The sequence below is a fragment of the Salvelinus fontinalis genome, chromosome 39 (genome assembly GCF_029448725.1).
Source record: "Salvelinus fontinalis isolate EN_2023a chromosome 39, ASM2944872v1, whole genome shotgun sequence".
Classification (NCBI taxonomy): Eukaryota; Metazoa; Chordata; class Actinopteri; order Salmoniformes; family Salmonidae; genus Salvelinus; species Salvelinus fontinalis.
This window is the reverse complement of record NC_074703.1, coordinates 12,261,399-12,281,799: the sequence shown is the minus strand read 5'-3', so window position 1 is coordinate 12,281,799 and position 20,401 is coordinate 12,261,399. Positions and strand designations below refer to the sequence as shown.

At 42.4% G+C, this 20,401-nt stretch overlaps 3 protein-coding genes across 3 annotated transcripts; all 3 read right to left on the bottom strand.

Annotated features, from left to right (window-relative positions):
- Nucleotides 1-814: 814 nt before the first annotated feature.
- LOC129838406 (ubiquitin-conjugating enzyme E2 N-like) lies at nt 815-4,425 on the bottom strand. The gene is made up of 4 exons (XM_055905332.1): nt 4,312-4,425; nt 2,716-2,962; nt 2,483-2,623; nt 815-2,177 (listed from the first exon to the last, which is right to left on the bottom strand). Exons 1-4 carry the CDS (start codon nt 4,339-4,341, stop codon nt 2,131-2,133), a joined length of 465 nt encoding a protein of 154 aa, XP_055761307.1. The 5' UTR covers nt 4,342-4,425; the 3' UTR covers nt 815-2,130.
- Nucleotides 4,426-4,702: 277 nt separating this feature from the next.
- LOC129838407 (39S ribosomal protein L42, mitochondrial-like) lies at nt 4,703-8,532 on the bottom strand. The gene is made up of 5 exons (XM_055905333.1): nt 8,400-8,532; nt 8,119-8,176; nt 7,931-8,015; nt 7,491-7,654; nt 4,703-5,206 (listed from the first exon to the last, which is right to left on the bottom strand). Exons 1-5 carry the CDS (start codon nt 8,479-8,481, stop codon nt 5,161-5,163), a joined length of 435 nt encoding a protein of 144 aa, XP_055761308.1. The 5' UTR covers nt 8,482-8,532; the 3' UTR covers nt 4,703-5,160.
- A 3,081-nt stretch (nt 8,533-11,613) lies between these two features.
- On the bottom strand, nt 11,614-17,325 carry LOC129838550 (periodic tryptophan protein 1 homolog). The gene is made up of 15 exons (XM_055905605.1): nt 17,077-17,325; nt 16,618-16,676; nt 16,128-16,309; nt 15,882-15,967; nt 15,188-15,284; nt 14,602-14,709; nt 14,297-14,427; nt 14,122-14,189; nt 13,864-13,960; nt 13,648-13,709; nt 13,397-13,508; nt 13,198-13,288; nt 12,922-13,043; nt 12,677-12,782; nt 11,614-12,166 (listed from the first exon to the last, which is right to left on the bottom strand). Exons 1-15 carry the CDS (start codon nt 17,140-17,142, stop codon nt 12,069-12,071), a joined length of 1,485 nt encoding a protein of 494 aa, XP_055761580.1. The 5' UTR covers nt 17,143-17,325; the 3' UTR covers nt 11,614-12,068.
- Between the last annotated feature and the right edge of the window lie 3,076 nt (nt 17,326-20,401).

Genomic DNA, 20,401 nt, shown 5'->3' with positions numbered 1-20,401 from the left:
AAAATGTTATAATATAAAAGTATTTAGTGGAATACTTCAACTAAAAAATCAACTAATTAGTATAATTTAATAGCTGTCCCTTAATTTCATGTCACTTGTGTTACCCCATTATAGATGACCACTTTGAAAACAATTCAACATCTTTGCCAACTTCTTCCTGGGTCAAAGGTTCATTGGAGGCAGGGCTGTTTTGAAAAGAACATGGAGGGTCTGCACTCTCTCTCATTTTAGCAATTTTAAGATTAATTTGGTAATTTCATGCTAAACCTTAAAGACATGCTCCGGAACTTTGGCAACTAGCACGTTTTTTTTAACCTCCCGCTTTGGCCAATGTGTAGTTTATACATGCATGATCTAGGAGCAGAATTACAGTCTCACCTTGATTTGCCACAAAATCTCTAGTTGAAAGCGACTATTTCTGGAAACTGTGCAATAACATTTTCTCTAGATTTTCACCCATGCAATTTGAGTTTCAGACAATGAGCTTCAGCCCCTCGCCATTTGAGTGACAGCTAGCAAGAAGCACACAGCAGAGCGAGAGAGCAATGACACATCGGGGACCGTTTTTGACATTTGAAATTGCTGGTCAAAAAGTCATTATTTTCATGGAACGACCCCCACTGAGTGGCTCACTGTTGCCATATAAACAAAGACTGGCCAATAAAACCATTGTGACATACTGGCCCCTAAAGAAAAGCATGGCCCTGACATACAGGTACCCATCTACTCAGACAGAGCAAGTGTGTCAATAAACAAAACAAGTGTGTCGTGTCCCCTCCCCAGATACACAACAGCACAGACACATTCACAGGAGTCTTACTCAACTTATTTTATTTACAGGAGCCACGTATGCAAATGCATTGGTTTTTCCCCCCATATAATTTCAGACACCGGTAATACACAATTCTCTTTGCCTTTTTCACATGAAGAGTGGACTAACCAGAGACATGGAAGCCCTTCTCAATCTAAAGGCCAGACGCTTGGATGACGAATCATTGATATTTAATTCCAAATCCGTTAGAAAAAGATAACAAATAAATTAGAACATTCTCTGACTTTCTCCCCTCTTTCATGATGTTGGTTGAACTAAACGTGGATACACTTGCAGTAGAGAATTGTGGAAAAGACAAGGGTGAGGACAGAGTATGGGAAAAGCAATGAAACACCACCTACCAGAATATGTAGGTACAGTGCTAGCAAGAAAGAGATCAAACAAAATGACAAAAAATATTTTTACTACAACATAACATTTACAGAAAAGCAGTACAGAAGCAACACAAGCCTGTGAGGATCTCAGCAATGAAGTGACGATGATAGTGTTTCGTGCCTCGTTGTTTCATGTCAGAATTGGGTGTACATTTCCCCCCCCATCAACACCCCAAAAGTGATAATTCTCAATATCAATACGGATTAAACTTGTTAGAACAGTCATGTTCTGAGCTTGGTTAAGTACATGCTTTTAATGAAGTATCATAGGAGCGGAAAAAAAAGGAGACATTTGAAAAAAATATATAATAATAAAAATCGACATGAAAAGAAAATGAAAAGAACGCCATTCTCCCCAGAAGGGCGTCGTAACAGACACCCTCACCTCCCTAATCTGAGCTTCTGCCAAGGACTTGCAAACACAGGGCTTCCGAACCAACAACTTCAACTGTCTGAGGGAAACAAAGGTTACGATAAATTCAACAAGAGGCTAGGCGGCATAACCTCAAGTGGACATTTTTCAAATGGGTGGGTAATTGGTGGCTCTGTCACAAACTCCCTCAATTTATTGACCTTTGAATAAACTGACCCATTGTATGACTGTGGGTCCAGGGCGATTTCCTATGTTTGTAACCCCTCGGTGGTGTGCCGAGACTTGTCGTTCACCCCCCCACAGAGAAACAGAAAGCATCATCCTCTGTCCATGCATTCGAGCAGTGAGCCGAGACAAAGACAAAACACATTGCCATGTGTCGTAAAATCACCAGAGGGCTGCAGTAGTCTCGTTTTCTTTTAAATATATTCTTTGCCGTAATTTTTTTGCTTGCTTTTATCTTGTTTTTTTGTCTAAGACTGTGTCCTTTAAATGCAAATAAAGGAGATCATCTTAGGTTGTGATAACATCCAGTGCCCGTCTGTTTTCTTCTATACCTCAATGCTGTTTCCCGCGTAAAGCCTGGTCCATGTCCGAGCTGCAAGGTGCATAGAGAGGGGGTTCATTAACTACAGGTATTAGCATTCTTCTTGAAGGAATGTCTTGCTATCTCTGAATAGATTTGACCTGCAGTGGCACTTCAGGAGGCTGAAGTGAAGAGCACTACAAGAGCAGTAAGTAATTGGTTCCTTCTCACAATCACTGCCTCTGTTTAAAACCAGGCTTTGTTCACATTCAGAGATAGGTACTCTTGATCAGAGGATGCAAAATAATTTAAATGCCAAGGGGTGAGAATTTAAACTGGGTTCACCTCAAATATGACACGTGCGCGCGCTGTCTCACCTGTCTCAATGGCTTGGGCTTCGTTGGATTTCCACTGCTCTGCAACATCGTTTGCAAGTGGGTCATCAGGGTTAGGAGCGCTTAATAATGCTTGGATTGATAGCAGCACTGTGCGGATCTGCAAAGCTGGGGACCACTTATCTGTGAGAGAAAAAGAAAACGGTGGAGGAAGGAGTCATACTTTGAGTCAGGTCATGACTGTGACTAATGATAACTGAATCTGGATAACTCACCTTTCAAGATGTCTAGGCATATCCTACCCAGCTTGTCCACATTGGGATGGTAGATTTTGGTCATGAATCGCACTTTGGGAGCTGCCATGGGATATTCTTCTGGCAGAAAGAGTTCAAGTTTAAAGGTGCCTCCTTCGAAAGGGGAGTCCTGGGGCCCTGAAATCACCACATGGAAGTAGCGTGCATTCGCCTCATCAGGCTCTGCCTTTATTCCAGGAACGGGTTCGGCCAGCAAACGCTGAGTCTCCTGAATACAGACAGATACAGATCAAGACATGCAGGTAGATAGACAAACACACGCAAACAGAAACATGTCATGTTCATGTTTGAAGTGAACCCAGTTTAAATTGTCTCAATCAGAATGCGACACACATGTAGCGAGACTGATAAGCACCAACAACCAGATGTCAGGTCAGGGTCAATAGTTACCAAGGTTTTGGACAACTATGTTGAGGTGCAAGGACAGCCATCCATACATTCAAGGTCAGGTTTGACATTCTGTTTCTGAACTTTTTGGGGGCAAAGAACATCCACTCTGTCTTGTCTCTTTCAAGAGCACAAAATGGTCACTCACCCAGTGTTTTAGATCCTCAGCTAAGAGCTCATAGGATACATTCTATTGCAGTTAAATTAAAGGTGAAATAAAACATTTATAATAATTACATGCCTGGATGTGAACTAGCTGCAAAGTCAGTTTTTTGTGAATTATGTCTGAGGCCTAGTGAGAACCAACATGTAACATCTTCATGGTATGTCTGTCATTCTGATGGAAATACATTTATTAACAATAACTTTCAAATAGAACTCTGATAGCCCCATGTAAACTATAACACCCACTGTAAATGTTTGTCTTATCCGTTTTTTTATTCAACAACTAGGCAAGTCAGTAAGTTAGGCCAGTTGAGTAGGCTGATAATTGAATGTGTCTGTCAAACATTTGTTTTTGCAGCCACCTAGTATATGTATGACAAACTATTGTCCCATGTCGCTTCATTCATTTCTGACACAGAACTGCTGCAAGACCAACAAGATCTCCTGATCCTGCTCATTGGGCCTAGACACAGTTTGAGAGAAATACCTGCACTGCCACCGGTTCCTATACTACAGCCAAGTTAGCTTTGCTACCCAAAGCACTTTCATACACAGTAAACCAAGCAAATAAATGTGAGTTTATAATACATACTCTGGAGTCCAGTAGTACAGCAAGTTCTACCAATATCTAACTAGCTAAATCTGCAAGCTGTATGTACGTTGCTAATGTTAGCTAGCAGTACCAGTCGAGTGTCACTGTTCAGATCGCTAACTTGAGACCATAGCAAGGTTAATTCAATACATGTACACTAAGAAACGAATTAATTTCAACACAAATAGGAAATTAAGCAGACTTGGGCCATACTCAGCAGGAAGGATAATACATTTGACCAAACATTCCTCTGACTTGGGGCTGAACCTGAGACATACAGTACCTAGCTAACGGAAGTAGTTAGCTAACAAATACATGGCAATGCACGTGCCGAATCATATTTTTCTTCGCAAATCAAAGGGGACCAAACTACGGCTTGGGAACCATTAATCGCATGTGGTTTTTGAAATTACCTTTATAATCCTGCGGGGTAGTCCTGCCATCTTGTTTTACTGTATACAGTATTTTTTGTATGTTCACTCCTTCGTCGCCGACAAACACGTCTTCCGGTGAATGGTGTTGGCCTCTGACGGGATTGTGAATGCTGGGAAATGTATTTTGGTCAACGACCAGCGTAAACATATTTCAATTAAACGAACTTCATGTTCCAGTAGTGGGTGCTTTCGAAATATTAAGAGAAAATACTAGAAATATGAACGTACTCTTTATTGTAATTTCTTTGAATCACAAAAACTTGAAAGATATGTATTGAATTGAAATGGTCGTAAAAATGGACAGTTATAACAATCAATGTAATATTATTCTGCACCGTAGGAGCCAAAGTTTGAGTCCCAGTACTAGAAATATGAACGTACTCTTTATTGTAATTTCTTTGAATCACAAAAACTTGAAAGACATGTACTGAATTGAAATGGTCATATAAATGGACAGTTATAACAACCAATGTAATATTGTTCTGCACCTTAGGAGCCAAAGTTTGAGTCCCAGTTGCAGCTTTGTCTTTCTCCCGTTACACTGGTCCCCTTTGCAGTGCTCTCCTTCTTCCACAATAACATGCAGATACCCTAACCATGTCCCAGAAGTTCATGAAATACAAGGTATTCAGCAAATAGGGAAAATATATATTTCACTGATAGTTTTGGTAATCTGCTTCAAAACATAAGTGCACAACTTCAGATTTGTTAATTTTATTTTACAGCACAAATAATTACACCAAAAAACAGTTCGGGATTTGGGGGGTGAGCCAAGCTAATAATTATGTAAGGTATCAATGATTCTGAAGGTAAGAAACTCCTTAACAACTATCTGTCTTTTGGGGGATCTCTCTTTCTGCGTCGTGTATGGTACCTAAGAAAAAAAGGAACGAAAGTTAAAATGTTCAATATACAGCGGATTCGGAAAGTAAGTACAGCCTTATTGTAAAATTGATTAAGCTGTATTCTCTCGAATCTACACACAATACCCCATAATGACAAAGCAAAAACAGGTTTTTAGAAATTAAAAAAATCTGAAATATTACATTTACATAAGTATTCAGACCCTTTACTGAGTACTTTGTTGAAGCACCTTTGGCAGCGATTATAGCCTCGAGTCTACTTAAATATGACGCTACAAGCTTGGCACACCTGTATTTGGGGGATTTCTCCCATTCTTCTCTGCAGATCCTCTCAAGCTCTGTCAGGTTGGATAGGGAGTGTCGCTGCAAAGCGATGTTTAGGACTCTCCAGAGATGTTCGGTCGGGTTCAAGTCCGGACTCTGGCTGGCCACTCAAGGACATTCAGAGACTTGTCCCGATGCCACTCCTGCATGGTCTTGGCCGTGTGCTTAAGGTTGTTGTCCTGTTGGAAGGTGAACCTTCACCCCTGTCTGAGGTCCCGAGTGCTCTGGAGCAGGTTTTCATCAAGGATCTCTCTGTACTTTGCTCCGTTCATCTTTCCCTCAATCATGACTAGTCTCCCAGTCCCTGCCGCTGAAAAACATCTACACAGTATGAACCTGCCACCACCATGGGTCACCGTAGGCATGGTGCCAGGTTTCCTCTAGACGTGACGCTTGCCATTCAGTCCAAAGAGTTCAATCTTGGTTTCATCAGACCAGAGAATCTTGTTTATCATGGCCTAAGAATCCTTTAGGTGCCTTTTGGCAAACTCCAAGCAGACTGTCATGTACATTTTACTGAGGAGTGGCTTCCGTCTGGCCACCACCATAAAGCCCTGATTGGTGGAGTACTGCCAAGACGGTTGTCCTTCTGAAAGGTTCTCCTTCTCCAGAGTAACTCTGGAGCTCTGGCAGAGTGACCATTGGGTTCTTGGTCACCTCCCTGACTAAGGCCCTTCTCCCCCAATTGCTCAGTTTGCCCGAGCGACCAGCTCTAGGAAGAGTCTTGGTGGTTCCAAACTTCTTCCATTTAAGAATGATGGAGGCCACTCCGTTCTTGGGGACCTTCAATTCTGCAGAAATGTTTAGGTACCCTTCCCGAGATCTGTGCCTCAACAGAATCCTGTCTCGAAGCTCTACGGACAATTCCTTCAACCTCATGGCTTGGTTTTTGCTCTGACATGCACTGTCAACTGTGGGACCTTATATAGACAGGTGTGTTCCTTTCCAAATCATGTCCCATCAATTAAATTTACCCCAGGTGGACTCCAATCAAGCAGTAGAAACATCAAGGATGATCAATGGAAGCAGAATGCACCTGAGCTCAATTTCTAGTCTCATAGCAATGGGTCTTATTTACATAAGGTTTCTGTTTTTAATAAAAATGCCAACATTTCTAAAAACCTGTTCTCGCATTGTCATTATGGGGTATTGTGTGTAGATGGATAAAATGTATTTCCCCCCCTCAATTGTAGAATAAGGCTGTAATGTAACAAAATGTGGAAAAGGGGAAGGGGTCTGAATACTTGCAAATGTACTGTATAGGTGATTTTAAAAAGGACTGAGTGAGGATTGTACCCACATTCACGCAAGTTTCTCACTCAATACATTAATTTACAAATTAGCAACATAAGGTACATTTTGGATACTTAAAAGCCCCAATGCAAACATTATCTCAATATCAAATCATTTCTGGGTAACAATTAAGTACCTTACTGAGATAATTTTCAACCAAAATAAGTCAAAAACAAACAAAACTAGCTTCTTAGCAAGAGCAATTTCTCAAGCAAGAATTTTGCTAGGACTGTCGGAGTGGGGAGGGGAAAACAGAAGTCTCCTTATTGGTAGAGACGTTTGGAACTCTTTCATATTGGTCTATTAACTAATTTACCACCTGGTGATGTCACCAAGCAGGCCAAAACAGGCTGAAATTTCAGGCGACCTTTTCATACAGCTGTCTTACACCAAAAGAGCATTATCATTTTCACAGCATTCTTCCAACCTTAGCATGGAAATATATATAAAACACAGGAAATTACATTTTTGACTGCACTGGGCCTTTAATACTAAGGAAGTGCCATGTGAGTTCAGTACCAATATTTAATATGGAACGGGTGTGGCTTCTATCTATTGCCCTGCTTTGAGCAATCAACAACATAATTTTCCCCTTCTGAGCATCTCTTTATAATTTAGACAGTGCCCAGTTAGTACTGACTATCACTAAAGTGATTCAATCATAGAAGGTGTACTTACTGTCCCACTGGGTACCAGCGGTGCTTGGTGGTGTGAAACATTTTGCTGAGCTCCTCGATGGTGGGGGCCTGTTTGTTCTGCAGCACCTCCCTGCCAAGGTGGGCCTTCAGCACCTGGTCATGCGTCTCTGCCGGATTGGTCAGGGGGTCTGGCCGTAGAATGGGCTAGTGTCACAAATACACAAGAAAGCCCAAAACAATCAAGGACCATTTATGCTGTTTTTCAACCCAAATCGCAGGGCTTATTTAGCCATTTAATAGCCACCATGATGAGAAAAGGGGCATATTGCTGGCAGGGAAATCTCAGCCTCCCACAGACATGATTTTACAGATCAACCTGCAGGGCTTATTGTGTTTGCAAATGCAGTATTTAAGTTGTTTCCTTTTCCTCATCAGCTCTGTTAACTTCAGTATCGGCAAATCCAAGTTCTAATTTATTACCTGGGTAAGTTCATAAGGAACATCCTGAGAGGGATGGTAGCACACTATGGTCTTCCCATCAGATGTCACACCAATTTCCACCTTACTGCAATGAAGATGACAAGAAATTAACAAAGTCATCGCAATACACACAGTAACACAATTATGATTTACTGTAACTAAGGCTACGTAGCAAGCTATCTACTTACCAATCATCATCAATGGAAGGTCCATGGATAGTTGACTTGTGAAGGACAGGCACAACGCCTGTTGTGGATATATTGGTTAACATAAATCAAAAGGTACAGTATGATGTGATTAATAACAGCCAAGCTACAGTCACAAGATTGCTAGCTAGCTGGGTTCTCTGCTAATATATGTGCGCTAACATTAACTAGATAGCTAGCTAACAAAAACCTTCCAGCACTTGAGATTGTGTTCATAAAACGCGTTCCTCAATCTTGCAAGTTTTACAATAGACAGTACTCACCTGTGCAGTGTTTCAGTTGAGTAACAGTTGAAACCCGTGTAAATAAACAATTCAACCTTTTTAAATGACCTGTAGCAGCCATTCTCAACAGAAATGTTGCATTTGTGTTTCATGGAAATATTTCCGTGTATGTACCACATGGAAATAGTTCCGTGTGAAAACGTAAACCCTACATTTTGTTCCGCAGTACAAACATTTACGAACAAATCCTTTTTCTTTAGTAAAGCCAAAGTAAAAAATACAAAAATAAAACTGGGGCAGTTTAACTGTCACATTTATTTGGGGAAAAGTATTTATCACATTTGTAGAAATATATTTTTAGAATTGTAATCGAGTAAACTGAGAAATAATGGGATTTTAACATTTTGCTAATTCGTTAACATGAAACTCAAGTTGCAGCATTGCTCTTCACCTCCATATAATGGCAACTGAACATCGAAGGGTTACCGATGTGACCTCATACTGGAACCCTCTCAGTATTCCACAGTTCCGCCGCCAATGGAGGAGGGGAAGGCAAAGGTATCAGTGAAACTTCAGCCAGAGGTTTTTAACCCATTCACCCTGTCTCCTCTGCCAGAACAGATGATCTGTGATGTTCTTGTTGACTGGGTGCAAAACAAACGTCTCTTTTCCCCCACTGCAGCCAGATGAATGGTCAACACTGACGTAACCCATGAGGTTGCATACTGTTACAGACTGGAAACATTTACAGAGCACAGGTCTGTGTGCTTAAGATTTGAACCGCAATGCAAAACTTCCAAAGCAACAGTGTCTCCAAAACCAGCAGGGGAAGTACAGGAGCCACAACCCTGGAACGTGCCTGTGACCCTGGCCAAGATGTTCTACAACCAGGTGTTAAATTACAGGCTGATTCACACAGACCGAGTGACTGGGTGCTCTTGCTGCCAGGAGCAGAAGTGGGTTATGTGCAAGGCCTGCTGTGCCTCTACTAGGGTGCGCTTCCCTGTGTGCCATGGGCGAGGCAGGGGCACCAAAAAGCCCTGCAGAGAATGCAAGGGTGAGAAGATGGTGCCCTGCATGTCCCTGGGCCGGATTTGCTGAGATGTGCGTGTGAAAGAGCCAGCTGTGCTACTTCAAAGAGCTGCAGGTGTACTACCGCTGTCATCTCGACAGGTACCTGCTAGGTGTCCCAGGCGGCATCCCAGAGGAGAGGATTTCTCATGCCATAGGGGAGATCCTCCACAATGGCTTGGGCCAAAAGGTGGCCCCATTAGTACCTTCTCTGTGGAAGAGGTCAACGCAGCCTCTGTGGATGGTGCAGTCGTCCCACTCCAGCTGCCCCCAGTGCCGCATCATTCAACAGAGACATCCACTGAGGGCAGTGCCAGTGACTCGAGTCCAATATCGCTGGAGGGATACTTCTGGAAGTGTGTTTATTTTTTCCATCTACTGGCCAGGCTACCCAGAGAGGAGGATCTGTCTCTGTTGCCCCTGGTTATAGAACTGGTAATGCTCAAATCCCAGATAAAAGCTTCCTCAACACACATGCGTATAATAACAAAAAGATTGTCATCCTTTCCTTTTCAAATATCAGATTTACTACAGTACCAGTCAAAAGTTTGTACACACCTACTCATTCAAGGGTTTTTCTTTATTTTTAATATTTTCTACATTGTAGAATAATAGTGAAGACATCACAATTATGAAATAAAACATATGGAATCATGTAGTAACCAAAAAAAGTGGTAAACAAATCAAAATGTTATACATTTTAGATTCTTCAAAATAGCCACCCTTTGCCTTGACAGCTTTGCACACTCTTGGCATTCGCTCAACCAGCTTCACCTGGAATGCTTTTCCAACAGTCTTGAAGGAGTTCCCACATATGCTGAGCACTTGTTGGCTGCTTTTCCTTCACTCTGCGGTCAAACTCATCCCAAACGATCTCAGCTGGGTCGAGGTCATTTGATTGTGGAGGGCAGGTCATCTGATGCAGCACTCCATCACTCTCCTTCTTGGTCAAATAGCCCTTACACAGCCTGGAGGTGTGTTGAGTCATTGTCCTGTTGAAAAACAAATGATAGTCCCACTAAGCGCAAACCAGATGGGATGGTGTATCGTTGCAGAATACTTTGGTAGCCATACTGGTTAAGTGTACCTTGAATTCTAAATAAATCACAGACAATGTCACCAGCAAAGCACCCCCACACCTTCTCCTCCATGCTTCACAGTAGGAACCACACATGCAGAGATCATCCGTTCACCTACTCTGCGTCTTAAAGACGGGGCGGTTCGAACCAAAAATCTCATATTTGGACCAGGGGACAGATTTCCATTGGTCTAATGTCCATTGCTCGTGTTTCTTGGTCCAAGCAAGTCTCTTGTTCTAATTGGTGTCCTTTAGTAGTGGTTTCTTTGCAGCAATTCGACTATGAAGGCCTGATTCGCAGTCTCCTCTGAACAGTTGATGTTGAGATGTGTCTGTTACTTAAACTCGGTGAAGCATTTATTTGTACTGCAATTACTGAGGTGCAGTTAACTCTAATGAACTTATCCTCTGCAGCAGAGGTAACTCTGGGTCTTACTTTCCTGTGGCTGTCCTCATGAGAGCCAGTTTCATCATAGCGCTTGATGGTTCTTGCGACTGCACTTGAAAAAACGTGCACATTGACTGGCCTTCATGTCTTAAAGGAATGGACTGTCGTTTTTCTTTGCTGATTTGAGCTCTTCTTGCCATAATATGAACTTGGTATTTTACCATATTGGGCCATCTTCTTTACACCCCTACCTTGTCACAACACAACTAATTGGCTCAAATGAAGGAAATAAATTCCACAATAACTTTTAACAAGGCACACCTGTTAATTGAAATGTATTCCAGGTGACTACCTCATGAAGCTGGTTGAGAATACCAAGAGTGGACAAAGCTGTTAAGGCAAAGGGTGGCTACTTTGAAGAATCTAAAATACAAAATAGATTTTGATTTGTTTAACACTTTTTTGGTTACCACATGATTCCATATGTGCTTTTTCATAGTTTTGATGTCTTCACTATTATTCTACAATGTAGAAAATAGTAAAAACAAAGAAAACCCTGGAATGAGTAGGTGTATCCAAACTTTTGACTGGTACTGTAAATGTTTCAGAAGTTGGTCAAATCCTTATTTCTTTACAATTTTTCCTTGATGGGCCTTTCAGTAAATGTTTGAGTAGGTATTTCAGTTCACACATTTCACTTTGAACCAATGCAGGACTGTCACTGACACAATACATAGTTTATTCTGGGGAGAAAAAAAAAATTACCTCAGGATTTCAGACCAAGATCAGCAAATTCCTACACAAATAATCATTGATGACACTAAACCAGATACCTGTGCCTTCACAATCACATTTCAATAATTATTCCATTGATTGCTAGTCAAAAACAAATATCTATTGAATTATTTAGACATACATTCAGATAAATATTGACCTTCCTTGTTGCAAAGACATTTTAGCTCACAAAAACAAATATTTATGTTGTGCTTAATTATTTGGAGATCTGTTTTAGAAGAAAAGTTTGAAGAGAGAAAGTCCATCCACAGTTCTGGCAATGTTCTTGAAGTGCCTTCTTGGTCTCGGGTTGACAGAAAGTCTTTGGCTATGCGGATCTCTCTGTGTGAGTCCAAGGTGTCGCTCTGTTGATTGGAAGTTGGTCCAGAGTGGCTCATTAGGAAAGCTCCATATCTGCTGTGGAGGAAGTGCTGTTGGATGCCTCAGGCGCTGTGGTTGCCACCAAACGCTCCCGATTGCCAAACAACTCAGCGACTGGAGACAGCACATACATGGATGGCACACAAAGTCAGTGAACATACTCGGTCACGTACACACAAAACACACCATGTTGATAACCATCAGCTACTGATCTAACACCTCAGTGGCCAAGCGGACACACAGATATACAAACCCATGACTCTACTACCAAGCAGGAGAGATGATAGCTATATAAACTTAACAGTCAAAGCCCATAATAAATAGATGTTCAATACAGAGGGAGAGAGATACTATCCCTCTTTATTGAACAGGTAGTTTTTCGTAGCCACTGTGCTTCTACATCTGCATTGCTTGCTGTTTGGGGTTTTAGCTGGGTTTCTTTGTGACATCTGCTAATGTAAAAAGTGCTTTATAAAATACATTTGGTTGATTGATTAAAAAAGTGTAAAGGCTAGTTGCCATATTCTAAATATATATATATTTTTCTGGAACAAAAAGAAAATACATGATAGACTCAGCTCCTTGTCAGGCCTAGAGCAGAAGGTAATAACATTGAAACTGTACCTGCTGCCACATCACTTATGTCCCAAACCCGCAGGCCATCCCTCTGTCCTCCAAATGCATATACAAAGGGCATGTCAGGACAGCACGCTGCACAGAACAGCACCCCCTATCAACAGAAAGGGAGCATTTCACCGCAACAGCCACATATACAGCACACATCCAAACATTCGCTGTTAGACAGAAACATGATGGAGCTTATTGCAATGACATGGCAATGATTACAGCGACAGAGAAACCATCTTTACCATTTTCATGTCCCGGGTGTGAACCAGATTTGGCTTGTTCCCCAAGATGTCCCAAATCTTGACATGTTTGTCTGCTGACGAGGTGACCAAGCATCCCCGGATCTGGCTGCTAAGGTCTAAGCCTACAGGGCCAGAGACAACCAATTTCAATTCTGTTTCCCTGACTTTGAATGCCATGTTTGTGACCCAGTACTCATCCAGTATTTTAAAGTCTGAATATGAATGGGTAGGGGCTAGAGGAAGTGGGGGCAGAAATTGGCCTGTAACCACACCCACCTGACACCTCTCCGTCATGTGCCCTTAGCGTAAACACCGGCTTGTCCGAGCGCGCGTCCAGACAGTAAACAAAGCCGTCCTCTGTGCTCGCCTAAAACACAGCCAAACATCAGTGAGAGTGGAAACAGGAAAGTGCACCAAGCATTTTCCATGTGAAAGTTAGCCAATATGCTATGCTATATGAGAGGTGGCAGCTTACCAGGAAGTTGCAGGGCGAGAAGTGGTTCCAGGCGACCCTTTCCACCTGCCCGCTAAACCTCCAAGTGCGATGGCTGCTGTCCGGGCTGCGGCAGTCATACAGGATTGCCGACCTGGCCAGAGGAAGAAGACGCAGGTTAAGACTTGTTAATTTTGTACATTCACAATCCCAACCTCCTATATACAGGAGAAGACATTTAAAAAATTTAAAAATCTATTACAACCCCTAAAATAGTTTAAGATTGGACATACTTATCGTATGATCCTGATATCAGGGTCTGAGCTTCAAAGGGGTGGAACATCAACGTCTGAACCTAAAAGGGACTTGACTTTAATGTTTGAGATCAACATTACAAGTAAGCAGACGAGGCTACATCCAAAATCAATTTCACATTGTATTTTTATTCTTTATTTAGAGTAGCCCCATTATGGGAAGTAAAACAGGCTGTGATGACTGGATACACGTACCTTGTCAGTGTGTCTGCGCAGTGTTGTGGCCGGCTTACCCTGTGCCAGATCCCACAGGATCACTGTTTCGTCGGCTGACCCACTAGCCAAGACGTTGCTGTGGAAAAGAGAAGCAACACACAGAAACTCAAGAGTAAAAATGGAGGGTAGGTTAGTGACAACGTAAGTGACATTGTGATTGTGTGGTTACACTGACATGAGTGGAAAGGTCTGGGGCTAGGGGTCAGGGGTAACGGGGACAACTCCAATATGACTCACCGGACCAGTTTGTTCCAGGATAAGTCCAGTACAGCGTCTGTATGACCTTCCACTGGCTCTGCTGCAGCCTAAAAATTCAAGTTGCATGTTAGGATACGGGCCATAGTGAGGAGACACCAACACCATAAACATAACAGTAGAAACTACCACATCCAAGTCCTTGTGGGAAAATGACCTTTTTGCTTTTCTTTTTCTTCTTGGAGGCCTTCTTGCTCCCCAGGGTGAAGGCAGGCTCTAGGCAGTCCACCACATCCAGGTCCCACACGTCGATCTGCGGTGTCATGTTGCCTACAGCCGCATAATTGCCTGTACAAACAGATGGGATTAATGTGAAGTCAAAAAAATGCATGTTATACACTAAGAAAACACTGAATTTAATGTCCATTTCGCAGAGTCGGGTTGAGATAAACTGCTGTTTGAGCTTAACTCAAAGTCAAATCTGAGAATCCATTCAACACTATAAAAAGTGAATTCACTCACCTGTGCCTTCTGGACTAGGGTCAAAGTTAAGCCACTCCACACATAGTGGATAGGCTGGCAGGAGTATGTCATGGTGAACATAGAGGGATTCCTCCTCAGCATTGTATACTGTGCAGAGGCAAATAAATATATATGAAAAACAACCTTTGTTTTTACACTGGCATGTACACAGAGTATACCAAACATTAAGAAAACATTCCTAATATTGAGTTGCAAACACAGCAGCATTGCAGTTCTTGACACAAACCATTGCGCCTTGCACCTGTTACCATACCCTGTACAAAAGCATTTAAATATTTTGTCTTCCCCATTCACCCTCTGATTTGCACACATTCACAATCCATGTCTCAAGGCTTGAAAATCCTTCTTTAACCTGTCTCCTCCCCTTCATCTACACTGATTGAAGTGGATTTGACATCAGTTGAAAGCTATGATCGCTTGTTGGTCAATCTATGTCATGGAAAGAGCATTTTTTGTACACTCACTATGTCTACACTGATACTATTTGATGCTGTGAAGCAAGAGTTTGTGTAAGTCTAAGCTGAGAGTCAAATGGCCAGTTAGAACAACAGTTTCTGTAACTCACCGTGAATCTCCAGGTTGCAGCAGTCCTTCTCTGCTCTGCCTGAAATTATGAGGTTATCATTGGGCTTGATTTGAAAGTCCTCTCGCTCATACTGGTCCTGGAGACACAAAGAAAAGATAACAACTAAGTCTGAATGACACAGAATTACCAGAAATGAAGAGCTGGAACGATAAACCAAAAATTATCGATACAACCACTTATCGCAGGCATTTTGCTGTTATCGTTCATTATGATAAGTAGCCTAAACAAGAGAAATGTGAAGTTTGAAATGAAATAAGTTTGTTTAACGGGACAATTGATGGCTACAACAATCAAACTAGTAGTAGTTGTTTTAAGGATGATAAAAATACTGTAGTGCACATTATAAACTTATTGTTTCTATTTATCGGTATCGCAACAATTAGATCATTTATCACAATATGGATTTTTAGGTGGCAGGTAGCCTGGATCGAATACCCGAGGAGACATGGTGAAAAATCTATCGATGGCCCTTAAGCAAGACACTTGACCCCAATTTGCTTCAGGGGCGCCGTACTACTATGGCTGACCCTGTAAAACAACACATTTCACTGCACCTATCCGCTGTGTGACAAAATATATTTTATGTGATATGTATGGCATGCACTACTAGTTGGTCCCAAACCAGACTGGTGAGATGTTTCATCACTCTGAACTGGCAAAGCCCTGGACTCACTGTGTCTTTGATGGTAATGTGAGGATCCTCCTCATTGGTGCTGAACACTGTGAGGCCGGCAAGGCTGTCACCAAGGTTGGCAGTCACTGTGCCAGAAAAAAAGATATGAACAGTAAGAGAGTTCTTTGGGGAGAAAAACAAACAGTGATTAACACAGTCCTCATGGCATATTAACAAACAGATAGAGATAACCCATGAATTTAAGATCAGACATAATCTGAGAGCAGATGCAGAAACTATATTTACCCTCGTCTTCCTCGTCATATCTATCCAAACCATACTCTGCTAGTTCATCAGCTTCCTCCCTTCCTGCTTCATTTTCATCTTGCTCTGGCTCCTGTCCCTGAACAGCTTCTGCCTCGTCACTCTGTTCCTGCCCGCTGGCCATGCCTTCATCATCCTCCTCCTCCTCTTCACCTACGCGTTCACTGAGCAAACACAAATTCATTAATTGCTAATCCTGAAAATGTATAATGTTGGGGTCAATTCCATTTTGAACTAATTTGATGAAAACCCTACCCCCCCATTGAGGAAACTATTTCTTAGTCACTTCGCCGGTCCAGAAATAATGAGTATTTCAAATATTTAGCTACACATTTCAATTCAATTCCTATATTGACTGGGTTTAAATAGCAGTTTCGGTCTCATAGTCCCACTCAGGTCAGTGTTCTTTTCTGAAGCCCTCCAAACAAACACAAGTTATATGTCAAGTAAGTCACCCAAAAACTCCACCAACCCCAATTGTTCTTTTGCCTCTGCTATAATGCGTTGCAATTCTTCTTTGCTCAACTCCACCTGTAACAAAATGTGGCAGCAGGTTAAAACAGACGTTACCTAGCTGTTGCCATTAATTTTATTTGTATGAATTATGCTGTTTATTAACTATAAATTCTGTAATTTCTATAGAACATATTAGCGAGCTTGCTAGCTGGGGTGTATTCATTAATTTTATTCCGTTGCAAAACGTTTTGAAAACATTTTGCAACTGAAACCGTTTACTCCAAACTTAAAACGTTTTGCAACGAAAACGAGTTTCTATTTGCCAAATTATGGTAGGTCCCTCAAGGTTTCGTTCCGTTTGCTTCAGTTAGGTTCCTAGAGTAAACGGTTTCGGTTTTGCAACGGAATCCGACTAATGAAAACACCACAGATGTATTTTCTGTCTTTTAGACAATTTAGCTAGCTAGATTCTTACCTTATCTGGTGTTTCCTTCGAAACGCCTCGCTTTACCCATCCAACACAAGTGATTTGAGAACTCATTATTGACAACGTACTAGTTTCCTAGTAATGCACACGAAATTCAATGTAATGTTCAACTCTAAAATGTACAAAAACAGTTCGTAAAGATCCAGAAGTTACATAAAAATGGCACACATTGACATGTGAGTTGAGTCCTACTTTGTCGAGACAGCCAGTGTCGCAGACTGATGACGTTCAAGGGGGGTCTTCTTCTTCTTTGAGTTTTTAGTGCCGGATCGTAACCAACGAACAGGTACATACACCCGCACTTACCGCACTGGAGTATGAGGCAGATCACGACCTGTCTATACCACTATATCCAAATCAAACCATTTTGGTCACATTCAAGTGTTTATAAAACGTTATTGCAGGTGTGGCGAAATGCTTGTGTTTCTAGCTTCGACAGTGCAGTAATATCTAACAATTTCACAACATATACCCAATACACACAAATCTAGTAAAGGAATGGAATAAAGAATAAATAAATATATGGACGAGTAATTTCAGAGCAACATAGACTTAGATACAGTAGAATAGTATAGAATACAGTATATACATATGAGATGAGTAATGCAAGATATGTAAACATTATAAAAATTACTAGTACAATTTGGGTTATGTGCCTTCCTCAAGGGCACATCAACAGACTAACCTTATCAGTTCCGGGAGTCAAATTAGCAACCTTTCAGTCACTGGCCTAACGCTCTAACCGCTAGGCATGGTGCCGGAGGGAATGGCTGCCGTTTTATGGGTTCCTAACCAACCGTGCTATTTTGTTTGTTTTTTCGCATTGTTTGTATTTGTGTACATAATGTTGCTGATACCATATCTTATGAACGAAAAGAGCTTCTGGACATCAGAACAGCAATTACTCACCTCGAACCGGACAAAGAATTTTTCTTTAATGAGTCGGACGAGAGGGATTTACTCCAGACAACTGACAAGGCCCTCATCCATATTGCGGAAGGAGGTCGTGGTGCCTTGTAAGGATCCGGCGACGAATGGCTGATCTGCCTTTACCATCGGTACTATTAGCCAACATACAGTCATTGGATAATAAAATACACAAACTACAAGCACATGTATCCTACGAATAACATACAGCTGGTGGGTTATACATTGTATCGGCAAGATAGAACCAGCCTCTGGTAAGACAAGGGGTAGCGGTCTATATATATTTGTAAACAATAGCTGGTGCACGATAACTAAGGAAGTCTCAAGGTTTTGCTCGCCTGAGTATCTCATGATAAGCTGTAGACCACACAATCAACCAAGAGAGTTTTCATCTAAATTCTTCGTAGCTGTCTATTTACCACCACAAACCGATGCTGGCACTTAGACTGCACTCAATAAGCTGTATACGGCCATAAGCAAACAGGAAAATGCACATCCAGAGGCGGCACTCCTAGTGGCCAGGGACTTTAATGCAGGGAAACTCAAATCCATTTTACCTCATTTCTACCAGCATGTTAAATGTGCAACCAGAGGGAAAAAAACTCTAGACCACCTTTACTCCACACACAGAGACGCGTACAAAGCTCTCCCTCACCCTCCATTTGGCAAATCTGACCATAATTCTATTCTCCTGATTCCTGCTTACAAGCAAAAACTAATGCAGGAATCACCAGTGACTCGGTCAATAAAAAGGTGTTCAGATGAAGCAGATGCTAAACTACAGGACGGTTTTGTTAGCACAGACTGGAATATGTTCCAGGATTCTTCCGATGGCATTGAGGAGTACGATACATAAGTCACTGGCTCCATCAATAAGTGTATCGATGATGTCGTACCCACAGTGACTGTACGTACATACCCCTACAAGAAACAATGGATCACAGGCAACATCTACATTGAGCTAAAGGGTAGAGCTGCCACTTTCAAGGCGCAGAACTCTAACCCGGAAGCTTAATGGAAATCCTGCTATGCCCTCAGACTAACCATCAAACAGGCAAAGTGTCAATACAGGACTAAGATTGAATCGTACTACACCGGCTCCGACGCTCGTTGGACGTGGCAGGGCTTGCAAACTATTACAGACTACAAAGGGAAGCACAGCCACGAGCTGCCCAGTGACACAAGCCTACCAGACAAGCTAAATTACTTCTATGCACGCTTTGAGGCAAGAAACACTGAAACATGCATGAGAGCATCAGCTGTTCCAGATGACTGCGTGATCACGCTCTCCGTAGCCAATGTGAGTAAGACCTTTAAACTAGTCAACATTCACAAGGCCGCAGGACCAGACGGATTACCAGGACGTGTACTTCGAGCATGCACTGACCAACTGGCAAGTGTCTTCACTGACATTTTTAACCTCTCCCTGTCGGAGTTTGTAAGACCAACATGTTTCAAGCAGACCACCTGTGCCCAAGGACAATAAGGTAACCTGCCTAAATGATTACCGACCCGTAGCACTCACGTCTGTAGCCATGAAGTGCTTTGAAAGGCTGGTCATGGCTCACATCAACACCATTATCCCAGAAACCCTAGACCCACTCCAATTTGCATACCGCCCCAACAGATCCACAGATGATGCAATCTCTATTGCACTCCACACTGCCCTGTCACACCTGGACAAAAGGAACACCTATGTGAGAATGCTATTCATTGACTACAGCTCAGCGTTCAACACCATAGTGCCCTCAAAGCTCATCACTAAGCTAAGGACCCTGGGACTAAACACCTCCCTCTGCAACTGGATCCTGGACATCCTGACGGGCCGCCACCCAGGTGGTAAGGGTAGGTAACAACACATCCACCACTCTGATCCTCAACACTGGGGCCCCTCAGGGGTGTGTGCTCAGGCCCCTCCTGTACGCCCTGTTCACTCATGACTGCATGGCCAGGCACGACTCCAACACAATCATTAAGTTTGCCGATGACACAACTGTGGTAGGCCTGACTACTGACAACGACGAGACAGCTTATAGGGAGGAGGTCAGAGGCCTGGCCGTGTGGTGCCAGGACAACAACCTCTCCCTCAACGTGATCAAGACAAAGAAGATGATCGTGGACTACAGGAAAAGGCGGGCCGAACAGGCCCCCATTAACATTGACGGGCTGTAGTGTCCACATCACTAACACACTATCATGGTCCAAACACACCAAGACAGTCGTGAAGAGGGCACAACTAAACATTTTCCCCATCAGGAGACTGAAAAGATTTGGCATGGGTCCTCAGACCCTCAAAAAGTTCTACAGCTGCACCATCAAGAACATCCTGACCGGTTGCATCACTGCCTGGTATGGCAACTGCTAGGCCTCTGACTGCAAGGCACTA